Raw genomic sequence first — 19478 nt, 5'->3', positions numbered from 1 at the left:
TATCTATCTATCTATCTATCTATTTTTATCATCTTCCAAGCAAGCACAGAACAATGGGCAAAGCACAAATATGTCAATCAAAAAATGAATAGTTCACACCTCTGTTTTAATAGGTTATCTTCAGGGGTACTGAGTGAGTCTTGAAGCAGGTGACTGAGAAAGTGTGTACCTTGAACTAGAAAGGGTCAAGGAAAGCTAGAACAAGCCCAGCACCACAGGGCTGACAAATGAGGATGACAGAGTGAAAGTGGCAGGTTCAATATAGTATTCTATGAGCAGTCAGTATCTAGACGATGGACACCATGGGACCAGACAAGGCGGTCACAGTCAGGGGACGGACTCCCTCCAAAGAAAGGGATGCTGGGTCGTATCTCACATTCAGAAATGTAGATGTTAACTATCCAAGATAAAGTTCTGGCTGTTCCTACTTCTGAAGCACTGTGCTAACTAACTTCCTTTCTACCCGCCCACAACGGCATTTGAAACTCAACTACAAAATGTTAACACTTCTTTTTTTGGGGGGGGGGGGGAGAAATGTTTTTCATCTCGGTGATAATCTGATTCAAAACACTGGATCCTTTAATTAGAAAGATGCACCTGCCCACACATCTCAAGGATTTCCAAGGCCTCACAAAGACCACCCACGGACCCAACTCCACAGACTCTGAGTCTGGAACTCTTAGTCTGGGTTTCCTTAACTGTGCTCATCAGCCCAGAGGTTTTCGGAGTTTGCTCCAGAGTAAAATGACCTGGCGAACCTATAAAAATCCCAATGCTCGGGCCACACCCTATTTTCGATTAAATCAGAATCTCTGGGGTGGGATCAGGCATGCATACATGTGTTTTCAGCTCTTCAGGTGATTCGAAAACGCAGCCAGGTTTGAGAACCAACTCACTGGTATATTTTTGGCACGCAGTTCATCTACGTGTTCTAGGGTGCTTGTCTGTTTTTAATCACTGCGTCAAAAACCACAGATGGGCGCCTGTCGCAGAAATAATTTACTTAGAATCGTCTTAGAAAAAACAAGTAAATTTGGGCCAGGGGTCGGCACACCTTCGCCGCGGTTTCCCCGGGTCAAAAAGCAACTGCAGTTCCTTCAGCCAACGCCAAGGGGCACCCTCTCCCTCCCCGCTCGACCTGGAACGCCTTCCCGGTGCTGATCGCACAAAGAGCCCGGCCTCCTCCCGGGTGACATCACAAAGGGCCGATCCCCCGCCCCTTCGGCGCCACCACGTGTGTCCCCGCGCCCGGCGGCCACCCGACTCAGTCCCTCACCGGCCGGTCTGGGCAGCGGTGGAGGGTGGTTGGCAGTGGCTGGAGGCTTCGCTATGGGAAGTTGTTCCTTTGCTCTCTCGCGCCCAGCCCTCCTCCCTGGTTCTCCGCAGCCGCTGTCGGAGGAGAGCACGGGGAGGCGCGGGCTGCAGCCGCCGCTGCCTCTCCCCGCCCGGGCGGCCGCGCGGCTGGGCAGGTGCTGAGCGCCCCCGGAGCCTCCCTCGCCGCCTCCCTCCTCTGCCCGGCTGCCCGGCTGCCGCAGTGCACATGGGGTGTTGGAGGTAGATGGGCTCCCGGCCCGGGAGGCGGCGGTGGATGCGGCGCTGGGCAGAAGCAGCCGCCGACTCCAGCTGCCAGGGGGCCACGCGCCCCGGGCGCCTCTGCGAGCCCCGGGCTCAGCCATGGGGACCTCCGCGAACAGCAGCACCGCCCTCGCCTCCTGCAGCCGCGTCGCTAGAGCTACGATGATCGCGGGCTCCTTTCTCCTGGTGAGCGCGCGGGGGGGACCGGGGGCGGCGGGCGCGCGGGAGCCCAAGGCGCCGCGCTCCGGGAGCGGGGCGGGTCCCCGGGCCGGGGCTGCGGGGGGCGCGGGGTCCGCCCGGCTGGGTGGGGGTGGGGGTGGCGGTGGGGGTGGCAGAGCGTGCAGGCCGAGGGGAAGGTACCCGGGTCGTCTGGGGGAGCCACCGGGCTCAGCCGGGACTCTGGAATGAAGGCGAACTGTTTTCCTCGCGGTCTGGCTGCGCTGGAGGAGGCGCTAGAGGTGGCCCCCCGGCTTCCTGCGCATTTCGGGGCTTTTCCCGCACCTCGGGCCCCCTGTGCCCCCTACCCCCTCCACACACCGGCACTGGCACCGGCCGCTGCGCCCTCCGCGTGGCGTGGGGCGGGGGCTGCGGGGCGGGGCGCCGGGGGCGGCGGCCGCCGCTGTGCTGCAGCTGCAGTGTCGTGTCGGGATGCTACCGCAGTGGGAGAGCGGTTCCGGTGCGCCCCGGCCGCCGGAGACCTAGGTGCGTCCGCGCGGTGCCTTCCCGAGCGGCGCGCCGGCCGCCCCTCCCCCACCTCTCCTCCGCGCCTCGGGTGGGTCGCAGTTTCTGCGTGCCAAAAAAAGGACCCTTAGACCCGCTGTCGGGCGCCTCCGAAGCGCCGGCTCCCAGCCAGCCAGCGCGCTGCCACTTGAGTGGGGGGAGGGGGAGAGACCCACATAAAGGAAGATGAATTGCTCCAGCCTTTCCTATCGCTCGCTTACCTGCGGCCAGGCAGGTGACCCTGCAAAGGGGAGCAGGTTCGTTCTTCACCCGAGCCGCATTCAGCCTCCAGGGCGTGCCCTGGACCTAGTCCTCCTTCGCTTACCTGGTCAAAGCCTGAAACCACCCCTTGACCTAAAACTTATCCTCAACTTCCCCAGATCCCTTCCCCTTTCCAAATGTTGGAAGGGAGGGGGCGAGTCAGGTGGAAGAAAAATTGAGATCAAGCCCTTGAGCCACCATAAGCTTCCCATGCCTGTCTTTTTGTCTCTGGAGGGAGGACAGAGATTCTTAGCTGAAACCCAAACAAAAACAAAAGACAAGAGCCTATTTTCATGGCTGGGCTGTGTAAGGGAAAGGCAGGCTCGCTGTCTCCTTCCCGAAAAGGGCTTAATGGCTGGTTAGCCAAGATCTCTTAGATCCCAGGGCATTGCAGTTGCTATGGCCTGGGAATTCATCCTACAGACGCTCTGGTTCCCTGTGTGAGTGTAGGTTTTAAGGGGAAAAGAGAGGCTAAAGAAAAGTTTGGTGCTGTTAGCATTTATAATGAGGCAAGTCCCAGTCTCCTTTCAGCGTCTTTTCTGCCCATTAATAGTAATGGCAAAGTCAAGATCTGTATCCTTGAAACAAGTGGGAGGGATGCTGAGCATAAGGGGGTGGGGATGGGCGTCTCTTCAAGCAGTGGACCTGGGTTGACAGTGTTGGTGTGGAGAGAAACCCATCTCGGCCCATGGGAACACTGACCCTAACATCAGTGGAGTTACATCAGCCCTTGAATTTCTCCATGCTCCTCTACCCACCACATGCCTGTTGGTCCCTCTGACATATCTGATTATTACATGCCGCACACAGTCCTTGCCTCGGTTAAATCCTGAGTCCGTGTGATATTTCATTCATTTTACATTTGAGCATGAGATAGGTGTTTAAAGGAAGGTCTCCACATAATGAAAGTGTCTCCACTGCTTTGACCATCAGAGAAAGAACCATGCTCCTTTTCTGAAATCGTTAAACTCAGTTTATCTAACAATCGTGCCCTGGATTTGCAACGAAAGACCTGAGAATTCAAGTGTAGCTGTCTTTTTTAAAAATGAGATTTATAGGGGGGCTTAGAGGCTATCTCAGGCTGTTAACTCAAGTGAGAGTCCTTATTCTCCCGGCAACTAATTTCCGTCCATGAAATGGCTTGGGGTTGACCCAGTTGTCCTGAGGGTGACCGAGAGGGTGTGCCAGGGGTCACCAGGGATTTTGCTCTAACACCCAACGAGGTGAGGTCTTCTATTTTTTTCCCATCCCCACTCTGCAAGCCCAGTCCTCAGGATAGGCATTGCTAATGTGTAAAATGATGATCTCATGATATCGGTATAGGATTATTTATCCCTTTGGAGTTCTTAGCCATGTGAAAATGGCAGACAACAGGCACTGGAGCCCAGCGAACCATGGCAGGTGCTCAGAACACTCGTGGGGGAAGTGGGGAAGTTAGTGTTCTACCCACAGATTGCAGTTAGATTAAAAAAATGCACTCAATAAAATATTCTTTTTATTATGGCTTTCAGTTACTCTAGTTTTTCAAATATCTTCTTTTTATGACTATAATTGTTAATTGTCATCATTTAAAAAAATTTTTTCTGGGCGCCTGGGTGGCTCGGTCGGTTAAGCGGCCTACTTCAGCTCAGGTCACGATCTCGCGGTCCGTGAGTTCGAGCCCCGCGTCGGGCTCTGTGCTGACAGCTCAGAGCCTGGCGCCTGCTTCAGATTCTGTGTCTCCCTTTCTCTCTGCCCCTCCCCCGTTCATGCTCTGTCTCAAAAATAAATAAAACATTAAAAAAAAATTAAAAAAAATTTTTTTTGTAATGTTTGTTTTTGAGAGAGAGACAGAGTGTGAGTGTGGGGGAGGGGTAGAGAGAGAGGGAGACAGAATTCTGAAGCAGGCTCCAGGCTCTGAGCTGTCAGCACAGAGCCCGACGCGGGGCTCGAACTCACGAGCTGTGAGATCATGACCTGAGCTGAAGTCAGCAGCCCAAATGACTGAGCCACCCAGGCACCACATTATTGTCATCATTTTTGACACTGTTTTTTCGGGATGACAGGCTAACTGTATGAAAATCTTGTATCTCTTTAATAAGCTTTAAAAAAAACGTATGATACCTACATAACGTACAATATCACATATATATATAAATCACTGTGTCAGGTGCTTTATATACCGTATCTCATTTACTCCCAACATCTCTGCAAAGCAGGTGGTGTTATGCTCATTTTACAGATGAGGAAACCTAGGGCTGCAAACACTTCATTGGTTGGTGCTGGGCCACACAGCTCGTTAGTGATGGCACTCGGGCCGGGACCCAGCAGCGCCTGACTCCTCGGCTCGTACTCTTGCTCACTCCTGTGCCACTTTACGCATTTCACAACTCCAAATTGCTGGACGATGAAGTGTAGCGACCGAAGGCTCACCGGAGGAAAGTTGAGACTGGTGGTTTGGTTTGTTGCAGAGTATTCATGAGGAACGTAAACCAGAAACTGAGAGATGAAATGTTATGTGTTCCAGGCCGAAAGTCTGGAGAGAAGTGAGGCTTTGAAGTTTGTGCCGTTGTTAAGGAATGCCCTACAAGGGCATGCCCAGTAGGTAGGACACACTCACAGGGGTCTCCTGCTCTCAGGGAGCTTGCTTTGACCGGAAAGATAGAATGTTGGCAGGGAGGCAGTCAGAAGAGAAGGGAACCGTAATGGATAAGGAAATGAGGTCTGAAGTTTTGGAAACTGCTATTCTGCACGTATTACGATTTCCAGATAGAGGGGCGTTCGTTCTAGGAGCCTGTTCAGCCATGTGCCGGCCTAGAAAGTACCAAGTAATGCCAGGGTCATTGAGACTGGATGTCTAGCTTCGTGTCACCTCCTGCCCTTCGCTTATTGAAGTTAATCATCTAGCTTCTTGGCACTTGACTTTGGCTATTGGGCTAGGCATGCCTGGAGTGGTCTGGTGGGGCCTGAAGTCCTGAAGCACTTGATGGCAAGTTCAAGTAGCACTCTGAATCAGAGCTGGTATTATATCCAAAAGATTTTCTCCTTTCTTTAATATAACTTCCAAATCGTAGAGGGGGAAAGTGGCAAGGGAAAGCTGGAGGGAAGACAAGAGCCTAGATTAGGGGAATTGATTTCCTTTCCATGTTAGCAAACCTACTCTGAGCACCTGCTCTGAGAGAGGCGCTGTACTAGGCGGTGGGAACCCAGGGATGAGTTAGGATTTGGATCTTGCTCCTCAGGCACGGTTTCTGTGGTATGTAAAATGCACATGGCTATCAGTAGGGCTGATATGGAGTCCGTGGATGAATGTACTCAAAGTAATACACAACGTGTGGTTGATGTTAAAATCTTTAGACTACTTTAAGTGACTTTGGCTTGCTTAGTTTGAAAGCCAGCAGAAGAAAAACCTTCCCAGGTCTCAGAATAACCTACATTAGCACTGGTAGGGGAAGTCACTTATAATCGGAAGAATAGGGAGGGCCGACTTGTACTGGAACGCAGGATTTCTGACTTACCCCGTAATCTCCCATCCCCCTTGTCAAAGCTTTCTCAATCTGCACTGTTTCCAAAGGCATATGGCTGAATCTGCCTCAGGTTCAGTCCAAAACAAACAGACAAAAATCTACTGTAAAATAAAGTACACGGGCAAACCAGATCAGCAAGAAAAAAGTTCCTTGTGGAAAGTACACTACGTTAAGTTAAAGGAAAAAAACCTGAGACTAAATAGACACAGATCACCAACTGGCGCAATTATACGTGTTTTAGTGTGGCTAAATTTGCACAAAGGCTACCAAGCTGGATGTGGTCCAAACAGTTAATGCCCTCTTTTCCAGGACAGGTTGAAGAAGGTGACTTTCTCCAGGTATGCCTTATTGGATAGAGGCAAGTAGGCGTGGCTTAAGGGGCTCTCTAACAGGTGGTCTGTGTACTTTCTGCACTGTAGATCAGAATGTGGAGACATCCCACTTCAACTCTGCCTTTGAGTCCATCTGTGAAAGTGAGGGGTGAAAGTGAGTCTTTGGTGACTCCATTGACAAGCTGCAAATTGGTTTCGTACTCCACCTGCTCTTTGTAACGCATAATTGGCTTGGGTAAACCTGATGGATCAATCGATTGATTGATTGATGCCAGGAAATAGTCAGATCGCCAGACTATTTAGGAGCCAGTATGAATTGAGTGACTTATCACTGCATAAATGGCAACGTCTATTTTCCAGTAAGCACTAAACGCTGTTGACCCTCTTCCCCCCCAAACAGGCCTGGCAAATTCTGCTGAGGCCAAGTCACTGGCAACTTCCTGGAAAACTCAGATGCTTCTGCTCTGTGACTGGAGGAGCTTAGGGTATGTCATCGCCTTTGGGCATGTGCCCGATGACCATTTGAAGCAGGTTCAGTCCGGGCCATCAGGCACAGATATGTGTGCTTGATGGAATGAAAACAGAAGCCTTAATATTAATAGGAGTCAACTTGTTCCCCCAAATTGGATCCGTGTTTAGCATTAGCAGGACACTGGGCTTTGTTGCTGCCGGGGTAGCAGCTGCTGAGCTTTGATTCTTTAGGAACTGGGGAGGGGTGCTAGATCATGAATAAATACTGGCTTTGTCCGAGTGTTTGTATTTGTCAAGTACCAAAAAATAAACAAGAGTCTGAAATCGGCTTCTCTGCTGCCACCTGGCTTTCCTACCACCTCCCGTTTCCTGGCCTGAGTCCAGGGGAGAGGAACCCCGGGCAGAGGTATAACCAGGGAGGAGCTTGGCAGGTGTCAGTGAGTGTGTCCTAACCTTGGGGCTGCAGACAGGTGAGGCTCACTGATACTCAGGCTGTTGATTCAAACCCGTGGTTTCACGGATATTTACGCTTTTGACCTCACTCTTCCTGAGGGGTGGAGAGTCCTCCTGGAATGGTCCATTCTCCCTGGATTCTGGCTGTCCCCCCCCCCCCCCCCCGCCTCCCCTGCCCTGATCAGCATCCCGGCCTTGTAGAGACCGATGCTTGCAGTGGAGGGAAAGTTTGCTCCAAGGGAGCTCAAGCAGGGTGAGAGTGGGCCGGGTGTAGGTGGGTAGTCAGGACACTGACCTCTCTAGCCCCATCTCCTCTTTAGAAGATTTGGAAATTATGGGGGCGCCTCCGTGGCTTAGTCAGTTAAGCATCCAGCTTCGGCTTAGTTCACGATCTCACGTGGTTTGTGAGTTTGGGCCCCATGTTGGGCTCTGTGCTGACAGCTCAGAGCCTGAAGCCTTCTTTGGATTCTGTATCTCCTTCTCCCTCTGTCCCTCCCCCATTCATTCCCTTTCTCTCTCTCTCAAAAATAAATAAACATTAAACAAAATTTAGGAGATTTGGAAATTCTGTCTAAGGCTTTGTTGCAAAGTAAAGAACAAAAGGAAAACAACAGAGAAGTAAGGGGGCTTTGTAAGCTACGTCATAGCAGGGGCTCTTTCCCCGATCTTATATTATTTTCCATTTGCCTTTTCACCACCAGAACTGCTTGGTGGGTCATCCGCTTGGAGCTGTATGCAGATCTGTTTTGGGAGAAGGAACCTGAGTTTAATGGATTTAGGGGGCAGGAAAGGCTTGCGTCCGTGAGTCCCGGAATCAAATGAGAGTAGCTGTGGATTCAAGAAGGCTTCTGCACCGAGAGCCCAGAGAGGAGGAATATTAATGGCTGTTCATATTAATCACTGATGTGGATATTACTAAGCTCCTGTTTATTGACATTACCACTGACATCGTGTTGAATACCTTCTACAAATGATCTCAGTATATCTTACAAGTCCGTGATGTAGTAGCATTAGCCCCATATTATAAGTAAAGGATTGAGGTGTGAGAGAAGTTATGGTCAAGCAATTGGCAAGTCGCAGAGAGAGGATTCCCATCTAGGCCATTGTGGCTTCGTACACCATGCTTTCTCGGCCAAGTTGTGGGTAGGGAACAAGTAACCTTCAGTTATTGGAATTTTGTTTCTCATTAAGGGAATGATTTTACCTGAGAGTCGAACATTTCCCTTTCTCTCTGGCAAGCCATTCTGCCCTGTGATGGCACTAGGAAGTTTAGCCAGAACAGCTGATTATAAAGTAAGAGCAACCTGTGTGTGTGTGTGTGTGTGTGTGTGTGTGTGTGTGTGGACTGAAAGTGGACGGACGATGGTGCCGTGGTTAGGATGGAAAGATATTCTTGCAAGTTGAAATGTTATAACTAGGGAATGGATGCTTTGCTTTCCTACGCCTTGGGTCATTTTGACAAATATTTGCTTAGTGAGTAACGGTGTGACAGGGGTTCTGCTTAGCAAGTAGTTTTAACTCACTTTTCCGGAGAACTTGAGGACCTGGTAGGGTTTTTTCGCTGCCAGCCTGGTTATTTGTGTAGGATTAGTGCATGGCTTTGCCTCATCTGTTAGTAGTATTTACTTCAGTAACTTTGCAGGTCTCTTAGAAACTGGTTGAACTCCATGATCTGCACGGTCCCGTAAGTCATGTGTTTGTGTGGGGTTTCTGACACTCACTTTTAATATTCTCTTAAGCGGGCTTTTAAACATATCTCTTCCTAGATTGTAGATGCTGAGTAGACTAAAGAAAGGCCAAGGATGAGGAGAAGTTTAACCACTGGTTCTGGGAAAGAGGTTGGGATTCTGGTTTCTCAAAGAACTCTTGAGACAAGACCATTATTTGATTTCATCCTAGGTACGGCCAAGTTGGCTTCACCAGGATTAAGAGAAATGGGCCGGGGAGGGAGGAAAAGATTCAAAGGCAAATGGTAACAGGTTTCCAGAATAATTTAACTGGTTATCATTCACTTTTTGCTCTTCCTTTACTTCTAGGAGTCCAGGACCTCGCTCTAAACTAACCATTCATTCTAGACAGGCTGGAGGGTAGTTGGGTCTTGAGCTGCATCTCAACACTTTGAGCTACAACTGGAGGGTATTTGAGTTATTAACAAAGGACATTTTAAACTTAGGCGAATCGGCAGACTTGAGGAACCTAGTGGGTATGCATTTCTCTTCCCAATTCATTTTTATTCTTTGATATACACACATTTACGAGTAGTTAAAACTAATGTATACATACTTGCTTGTATTCTGCTTTCCTTTTTGCATCTATCTTATCTGACAGAGACATTTTCCTTCATTTAATAAATATTTATGGCACATTGCTAAATTGCACTGCAAAATGTCAGGCATTGCTACACTTTGGGTGTGATAGTAAAAGGCCTTTCGTGGCCTTTTACTCCTTCCCTTTTGGAGTTCATAGTTTATTAGGGAAGACAGGAAGGGCGATGTTCTGCAAGAGCACAAGGAAGAGGATGCCAGTGAGAGGGAACAGCATGTAGAAGGGTCCAGAGGTAGGAAGGAGTCTGCATGTTCAGAGTGTAGGCAGAACGCCATTGCAGTTGGTGCTCAGCGAGTAGGGGCAAAGGGAGTGTGGGCTGAGGTTGAAGAGGCAGGCAGGGGTCAGGTTGGACAAGCCCTTTAAAGATGTGAACGTGTCAGGATGTGGCTGGGCATACAGTTGTAAGCAACCTTGTAATATGATTTTAATGAGATTTCTTAAAAAGTTTTTTAATGTTTATTTTTGAGAGAGAGAAAGAGAGAGAGAGAGAATAAGTGGAGGAGGGGCAGAGAGAGAGGGAGACACAGAATCTGAAGCAGGCTCCAGGCTCTGTGCTGTCAGCGCAGAGCCCGATGAGAGGCTTGAACTCACGAGCCATGAGATCATGACCTGAGCTGAAGTCAATTGCTAAACCGACTGAGCCACCCAGGCGCCCCTTAATGAGATTTCTTTTAAAGATCACTCTGTGGCGGTTCTGTGGAGTAAGGCTTAGAAAGGGGACCTGTAGGGGCGCCTGGGTGGCTCAGTTGGTTCGGTGTCCGACTTCGGCTCAGGTCATGATCTCACAGCTCCTGGGTTCAAGCCTCGTGTCGGGTTCTGTGCTGACAGCTCGGAGCCTGGAGCCTGCTTCGGATTCTGTGTCTCCCTCTCTCTGCCCCTCCCCTGCTCATGCTCTGTGTGTGTCTCTCTCTCTCTCTCTCTCAAAAATAAATAAACATGAAAGAAAGAAAAGAAGGAAGAAAGAAAGAAAGAAAGAGGACCTGGAGATACAGGAGGGCCAGTTGGATTCTTTTGCAGTTAGTTCAGGGGAAAGACTGTGGTTCTGGGGTCGTGGCAGGGAAGATGGGGATTACTAGCTAGATTTGAAAGGTTTTGGAGAGGGTTTACTGACCATGAGATGTGAGGGGGCAGGAGCTGAAGGAAAGCATGACAGCTTTCACTCGGTCATCAAGCCGGACTCCCTGGTTCCTGAGTGGAGTCTTTGGTGGTCTGACTACTTTGAAGGGGAAAGCTGGGGGAGGGGTGGCTGGGCTCGGGAACCCAAAGTTTGGATGTGTGTTGGTCAGTTTGAGGTGCCTGTGGTTCATGCAGTTCAAGCCTTCCCGCCTGCCTTTTTTTTTTTAAATTTTTTTAAATTTTTTTTTTTTCAACGTTTATTTTATTTTTGGGACAGAGAGAGACAGAGCATGAACGGGGGAGGGGCAGAGAGAGAGGGAGACACAGAATCGGAAACAGGCTCCAGGCTCCGAGCCATCAGCCCAGAGCCCGACGCGGGGCTCGAACTCACGGACCGCGAGATCGTGACCTGGCTGAAGTCGGACGCTTAACCGACTGCGCCACCCAGGCGCCCCGGCCCCGCCTGCCATTTTTAAATAGCCGTCTCTCCTCCGGTTGGCCATGTGTTGAGCCACCCTGCCGTTGGTGGACGCTTGGGTTATTGGCATTGCTCTGCAAGCAAGCAGCACTGAGGAAGTTGTCTCTGTACAGACCAACCGCTCTTTTTCCTTTTGGGTTGTTCCCAAAAGTGAGGTATATTTGGGGTGTATTCCCCAAAGTGGATTGCTGGGTCACGGGAAATGAATGAACCGTTTTATGGCTCTAGCTGCGTACTGCCAGATTGTCTTTAGAAAGACTGAATTAATTTAAAGTGCCACCAGGAACTATAAATGTGCCTTCTAGCCCACAAGGCTGCCAACATTGGAGTTTATCATTTTAATTTATTTATGCAGCTTTAATATAGATATGTAAGGGTCCTTGGTTGCCCACGTTTACATTTCGGGGATTGCTAGGGTGTCATAAGTTTATCCATGTGATAATTACCTTTGTAATTAATTACTCATGTTGTCCTCTGTCTCAGCTGTTGGGTGGAATTTATGTTAACCTCATTTGCATTCGTTCGTTACATTTTTGGTTATAAGCTTTTGTTAGCTGTTGTGTGGCACACTTTTTTATGTTCTACTTTTAACATTATATTTAATAACAAAAATTGAGGTGAGTAAATTCTTAAACCCCCTCTTTTTTGTGTTCTAGAGTGTCTTTGGTTGTCATTGGTTTTGTTTTAATAATCAGAAATGGATCTCTTTACAGTCGGGCTCAACCGACTATTCTGACGGCTTTGAATTTTATGCTTGATCTTTTTAACGTCAGGTTAGCTGACTTTTCTGGTCTCGAGCAGCACGTTGGTGGTGGAAACTGCGTCAGTGTGTTCTGCGGGGTGTTCATCCATCTTGCGTGAGTAAAGGATTGTATGGCCAGTTCCCAAAAAAGTTTGGGAAATGCCGGATTCAGCGAAGTCACTATTTTCTGCAGCCCTCCCGCGGAGCCTCCTGGAGCCACAACAGGCTAATATGAATTGTGCCTCTGGGAGGGCTGCCATCAGGAGTATTTCCTAAACTTTTAGGCCAGGGGTTGGTACACTTTATCTGTAAAGAGCTAGATAGTGTTTTTTTGGCTTTGAGGGGCATGTGGTCTCTGTGGAAACCGCTCAACTCTGCTTTTGTGCTTTGAAAGCAGCTCTGGGCAATACCTAAAAGAATGGGCGTGGCTGTGTTCCAATAAACCTGGATTTGTGGACACTGAAATTTGAATTTCAAATTTTCATGTGTCACAAAATTTTATTCGTCTTTTGATTCTCACCCCAGCCACCCACCCCCACCCCCACCCCCCTACGCCCGCAACTATTTAAAATGTAAAAATCATTCTTAGCTCGTGGGCTATAAAAAAGCAGGGGACTGGCGGGAGTTTCTTCCCCCGTGTTTCAGACCCGAGAGCATGAGCATCCTGTTGGACCAAGTCAGGGAAACTCATTCTGGAACATGCTTGCTGAAATTCTGCTGCTCCGTTTGTCTGAAGTACACTTTATTGAAAGTAAATCCTTTCTCCTCTCTTGTGTTTTCTCGTTTGCTATGTATTGTTTACATGTTAAACCTTTTTTGAAGTGTCAGTTGGCCCTTGTTTGTCTCTTAACTCCTCACTGTGCACTCTGTGTTTTGTTTTCTGTTTTTTGGTTTTTGTAGCATGCTCCAAGGCTAGTAGGGAATGTTTTAGGATTACAGCTTTCTAAAATCTGGTATCTTTTTAAAATTAAAAAAAAAAAATTTGTTACGTTTTATTTATTTTGAGAGAGAGAGAGAGAGAGCATGAGCAGGGCAGGGGCAGAGAGAGGGAGAGAGAGAATCCCAAGGAGGCTCCATGCCGTCAGTGTGGAGCCCAATGTGGGATTCAAACTCCCGAACCTTGAGATCTTGACTTGAGCCGAAATCAAGAGTCGGACGCTTAACCGACTGAGCCACCCAGGCGCCTCTAAAATCTGGTGTCTTTGATGCACTTCTCACGAACTGGACATTTGCATTTTAATTGGGGTGTTTTAGGAGACTGCCTAATCCCAAGGCAATGAAGCTACCATATAGTAATGTGATAAGCAGAAGGAGTAATGATTAAAATAACTACAGTTTCCGGGGGGCTGACTTGTGTCTCGCGTGTTACACCTGTTTTATCTGTATTAACAATGAATCCTGAAAACAGTCTTGGGAGAGTAGTTCTCGCCATTATACCGATGGGGACACGGAGACACAGGTTGGGTCACTCGCCAAGATCCTACAGCCGGGACCTGGTGGAGCCAGCCTGCAGGGCACACGCCAGGCTAAAATAGGTCTTGTTTATGCTCTCCTGCCGGGACCGTTGCCCTGGCTGGTGTTGTTAGTGTTGCCTTGGTTTATATGAGGATTCTATAAATGCTCAGGGAGCGCAGAAAAGTGTTTCCCCTAAACCTTGACCACTGTCTTGTTTATAATGTGGCTTCCCCATGTAGGCGGGGGTCCTGGCCCACGGAATTAGCCACTGGCCTAGATGGAAGGAGCTGAAATCTGTGGTCCAAGGACTCAGTGCTGGGTGCGGGCACTCCTCTGCATTGCAGGTTCCAGGCCAGACAGCATCTGGGTTAAGTTGTGCCTGTGTTTTTCCTTTTCCCAGTATGCCCTGAGCTCGCCTCCTTCCAGCCCTGGAGTCAGCACATTCTAGCCTCGGTGTTTCTTTATATTCGCCGACGTTAACAGCAGTCCCTGCTTTTGCCCTAGCAACAGAAGACCTTTTTAAGGCAGCGTAGATAATAGGGAATGCAAGAAGCTGACCAAATTTATATAACGTACCTGGGAACAGATCTGTGTTTTGTGGAAGCTTTGTCCTTGCAGCTTTCCTCTTCATACCGTTCTTTTTCCCCTTCCAATTTGGAGAATTCCCAGCAATGTCTGCCTCTTATAAATTTGATGTGACTCTCATAATAAAATGGTCAGAAATTCTGGGGGTGCCTAGCTCTGCCTGGCTTTTGCCTTTTGAGCATCAGTTGGCAGGCTTTATGGTCACCATCTCAGGAATAACTTACTTGCCTTGTCTTTGTTAGAATATCACAGTAACCGAGATCCCTCTTAAAATAATAGTTTGACGTGCCATTAAACATTTTCTCTAGCAAACTCAAAAGCAGTCTTCCTGCTTGCCCATTGTGAATAGGCAGAAGTCTGTCACTGCCTTGAGCTTACTCATTTTCCGTGAAAAATTACTGGAATTTGATCCAGAGCAAGAATGGCATAAATACATTGTACAGGTAAACCGCAGGGGATTTTCTTTCCCGTTTGTTTGAAGGATGAGGTCATGGCATAAGACTTGTTTAAGATTTATAAACATCAGCAATCTGACCTATGTTTGCACATCTGGGTGCTTCTGGTCCTCAGTCTCATCCCAGTGCCCTAGAGGAGAAGTGACAACAGGACCGGTGTGATGTGGGCCACCAAGGTGAGTGTGGCAGCCTTGGGGGCCTTTACAGCTGGTCATTTTGGAGCTGCCTCTTTCCTCTTTTGCAATTTGGTTTATCCTGGGGTTTGCCTTTTGGCTACTCATTAAGCATTTATAGCACTCCCACATCCTGTACGGTGAGGGTTGGTACACTGACATTTGGTTATTTATCCATTATGGCTGGTGAAATCAGCATCCCGGATAAATGAAAATTTCCCAAGAACTGAAGTTTCGACTAGGGTGGAACATAAATAGTTTCTGAAGAATAATCTCATTATACCCCTCACAAATCCAAGTCTCACATTAGTGTGATTTTTTTTTTTTTTTTAAAAGGAAGAGGGATGTTTTCAATTCTTCATGACATTTGGTTTTCATCGCAAGCGCCCCGCCCAACGTAATTCTTGTACATCAGGCATGGTTCTGTTAAAACGGTGATATGTCCTCAGTGTCTTTGGAGGTGAAACAGACTGTGTGCCCGCCCACCGAAGGCTGCCAGACTTGGATTCTGATGGCTACATTGTGGAGGCCTTTTGGTTTTCTCACGTTGGCTCTCATACCTGTGCTCCAGCAGCCGCTTCTGTACCATCACACTGTAATTTGTTGCTTCTAATTGTTTATGGTCTGCACATCCACTCATTGAGTCAATAAACACTCGTCAGGTATGTCATGAATCGGGTACAGGCCTTGAGGGCTTGCGTTAGCATCGGTATGTGAAACAGACTCTATCCTTGTCCTCATGGAGCTTGTCCAGGTGGGAAGGCACACCTAAACTTGACAGATGTACCACTGCAAAATTATGGGTTTCATAGGAAAAAAGGGGAGGGGACAACGTGAAACCTGATTTAAGTTAGGAAGAGAAGGGCAGGGATGATATTGCAGAGGAAGTCCGATCTCTGTGAAAGATTTTGCATTTCATCCTAAGTCGTATGTGAAGCCACTGAGGTTTTGTTTTGTTTTGTTTTTTAAGTTTATATATATCTGAGAGAGAGAGAGAGAGCATGAGCAGGGGAGCGGCAGAGAGAGAGAGAGGGAGACAGAGAATGCCAAGCAGGCTCTGCACTGTCATCGCAGAGCCTGATGTGGGACTCGATCTCACGAACTGTGAGATCGTGACCTGAGCCAAAACCAAGAGTTGGCTGCTTAACTGACTGAGCTACCAGGCGCCCCTCGAAGCTATTGAGTTTTAAGCAGGGGATAAATGGATCAGATTTGGTGTGTGTCAACAAAGGAAGGCAAGAACTCAATACTGATTGTTAGACTGAGAGAAGGTCTGGGGGTTCCTATGAGTGGGCTCCTGGTCCCTGCGTTTTTTGACATTTCCTTTGACTTCTCAGACCAGGTATTAGTTGGCTTTTTTTCCTGTAAAAGGCCAGATAGTAAATATTTTTAAGTTTGTGGGCCATCTGGTCTCTTTTGGAATTAGCCGGCTCTGCTCTTTTAGTTGAAAGCTGCTATAGGCAATACCTAAATGAATGGCTGCATTGCAGTAAAACTTATTTACAAGAATAAGTAGCATGTGCGATTTAGTTCGCTGACCCCTGGCTCAGAGGTTGCTTTGTTTATGATTTCCATGGTCGTCATTATTGAAGTGGTTCAGCAAGGAAGGAAATGCAATCCATGTGGTTGTCCCTGGCCTTGAGCTGCTTATAATCATTATGGGAAGATAAATATATACACTTATGAGGCCATCAACAAACATTACCAGCAAGATGTAATTAGTCACCGAAATGAAGACTAGAAACAGGAAATGTGATGAAGAGCTTGCTCATCTGCTTGGAATCCTAGACATAGGAGTAATTGTAAAGCCTTTGTGGAGGAGGTGGAACTTGACCTATAGCCGCAGACAGAGTTGAATATGATCTTGAAGGTTATAGTTGAATAGGATCTAGTACAACGTACCTAATTTGACACACACGTGAGGCAAGGTGCAACTGATCTTAAGGCATAACCCGGACAAAAACACGTCTTCTGTTTTCTAAACCTTAGTGCACATAACCTTTCTTATTCAGGTCTGGTCTTCCCACAGGCTGACAATACTTATATAGTAGATTCATTTTAATAGGGAATGTGAGTGGGGGGAGGGGCAGGGGAGAGACAGAGAGGGAAAGAGAATCTCAAGCAGGTTCCACACCTGCACGGAGCCTGGCTCCGGGCTCGATCTCACGACCCCGAGATCATGACGCCCCCAAAACCAGGAGTCGGACACTCAACAGACTGTCCTCCAGCTTTGTAGCTCAGATGGGTTTTTGCCATTGACTTTGGAATTGGAGGAGATATTAGAGGTCCCTCAAGTGCAGTGATTTGCAATCTTGTTTTAGGAGTAATCCTTCCTTCAAATGAGTTCTTACTTGGAGCCCCAGCCCCCTTAGCAAATTGGTAAATCAGAGCTGCTGTGTTTGGGGCAGAAATGGGGAGCTCGGAGCCCTACCTCCTGACCTTGCCATGGCCCACAGGTGCACCCTCCTGGCTTCAGGGGCAGGCTTGAGAACGGTGCTCTCAAGTCTGATATGAAGATGATTGATTTTTTTTGTCTCTCCTTCCATAGGTAATTGTTCACCAAATCTAGCTGCTCTGACCTCTCGAATCCATTGCCTTCTTCTCTTTCCATGGCCACCCCCTTAATCCCAGCCACCCCTGACTTTCACTTTGGCTTTCACCTTTTTTCATCCATTCTCCCCCCAGCCACTTTCCCCCTCTACTCTGCTGCCAGTTAACTTTTTTACTCACAAATGTGATTATATGTCCCCCCCCCCCCCCATATAAATGCAGAGTGACTTCTCATTGCGTTTTGGATTACGATCAAAATTCAGAGCCTCTCCAAATTTAACTATGGCCACTGTGTTGCATTTGAGGTAGAGCCACCTAAACTTTTTTCGTTCTTGAGCTAAGCTTTATTCTGCTTCAGGTTTTTTTTTAAGTTTATTTATTTATTTTGAGAGAGAGAGAGAAAGCATGCAAGCAGGGGAAGGGCGGAGAGGGAGGGAGAGAGAATCCCAAGGAGGCTCTGCACTGTCAGCGCAGAGCCCGATGTAGGGCTCGATCCCACAAACCGTGAGATCATGACCTGAGCTGAAACCGAGAGTCAGACGGTTAACCGACGGAGCCACCCAGGCGCCCCTCTGCTTCAGAATTTGGCTGTGGGGCTTCCTCTGCCTAATCCGCCCTCCCTTCCCCCTGCGCAGAATTAAATTCTGCTTCTCTGTCCTTTGGAACGACTCCAAACACTTCCATAACATCCCTGAGCTAGGAAGCATGTGCTAACCTCCCCCTCACGGGACTCTGTGTTTCTCCTTAGCAGGAGTAATCTCAATTGGAATTAAGTAATACCTGATGTAATTCGTTGTTTCTGTCCACCTTGCTTTAGAAAGTGCACTGCATGGGGCTGGAATGGAGTTCACAGGGCTCCGTTGTCAGCCGGTGGCATGGTGCCTCGTATACGCATAGTAGGTCTTCACTACACGTTTGTCCAGTGCGTTCAAGATGCCTAGCTCTGCACAAATCTCATTTCTAGCGTTCAGTCCGGGTGAGATGCTGAGGCATCATTGTTAACTCCGTGTGTAGGAGCCAGAATTGCCTCCTGTAACATGAGGTAATTGAAAGGTCCATTTTTAGAGCCCCATTGTCTATAAAGTGGGTTACTTAGTATGATGCAGTTAAAGAGCCCCGAGCTTTGCTTCAGTTAGAAATCTGACAAATTATTCTAAAGAAACGGAGAACTGAAACATCTACTTAATGAGTGGCGAAGAGCGGGGGTGCAGTGGGATCTGGAAGTGGGTTTTGTGTGCCGCCGCGGGGCGGTGGGGGGACCTCTGGTAATTCGGTAGTCAGGGGCTGATGCATCCCTGAGAAGTGTGCACCCTGGGGAGTGAAGTGAAGCTATAGAAGACAAGCTTCAACCCCATGCCTGGACACACACACACACACACACACACACACACACACACACTGCTATTCACCACTATGCTTGTTCTGCAGAGCCACCCTGGAGTAGATGCCTGGCTGACTGTCTAGCCTTGCACAGGTAGGGGCCAGACTCAGAGCCCATACGTTGCACAGCAAGGTGGTGGTTGTCCTGACCACCACTCTCTGGCCAGATCTCCTGTATGTTCTCTGATTTATCTCCTTTACAAAAGTGTAATAACCTGCCATTTGGGTTGTTTATACATCTTTCAAACTTCCAGAACATTGTGTCCATCTAGAAGCGCTTTTGCACTTAGAAGCTACATATAAAGGAACTTGGAGCAACACAGAGCAGGGCCACTTTTGTGACCTCTTGGGTCAGTCCTTAGTGTCAAGGAGATGGGGACAAGATTTGTCCTCATGTGCTTGACAAATGGATCTTGGGCTCCACACGATGGTGATGGGCTTTCTTCCCTCAATCTAATATGTCTGGAATGCTCAGAAGAGTGTGGCTGGGCTGATTTTGCAAACAGAAAGACCAAGAAAAGGAAAGAAAGCCAGAAGCAAAAAGGGGATGATAGAGAATTTATCATTATTAAGCAGGAGATTCTTTTTCTTCACAGTCCAACCTGCAGTTAAGTTTCTTACCAAGAAAAATCAACCACTAGCTTTTTTGTGTGTCTCAGATTAAAGAAACGATGACTAGATTCTCACAAGCTAAAAATTTGTTTTCAGTATTGTTGTTTAATTGGAGGAGGCCCTGGGAGAGAGTAAGGGATGATACTTTTGATTTAATTAGTTAAATTTTGCGGTGGAGGGGAATTGAATCTTGGGTTAAGTTGCAGGGTGCTAAGGAGACAGGAACTCTGATCAATTTTTGAAAAAATTCTGCTTTTATTCTCCTAGTTATTGGTTCTAATTCAGAGGA

General features: G+C 48.0%; 1 protein-coding gene across 1 annotated transcript in view; it reads left to right on the top strand.

Moving 5' to 3' along the window:
* The first annotated feature begins 1231 nt into the window (after positions 1 to 1231).
* TNFRSF21 (TNF receptor superfamily member 21) overlaps positions 1232 to 19478 on the top strand; it is a 73110-nt gene continuing 54863 nt past the window's right edge. Inside the window, exon 1 of the mRNA XM_023254047.2 lies at positions 1232 to 1761. Within this exon, the coding sequence (XP_023109815.1) occupies positions 1675 to 1761 (87 nt within the window). The 5' untranslated portion in view covers positions 1232 to 1674. The remainder of the gene's footprint in view (positions 1762 to 19478) is intronic.

This window comes from Felis catus, chromosome B2 (genome assembly GCF_018350175.1).
Source record: "Felis catus isolate Fca126 chromosome B2, F.catus_Fca126_mat1.0, whole genome shotgun sequence".
In the NCBI taxonomy this organism is placed as follows: Eukaryota; Metazoa; Chordata; class Mammalia; order Carnivora; family Felidae; genus Felis; species Felis catus.
The sequence above is the reverse complement of the archived record's forward strand: the minus strand, read 5'-3'. Positions and strand labels throughout refer to the sequence as shown.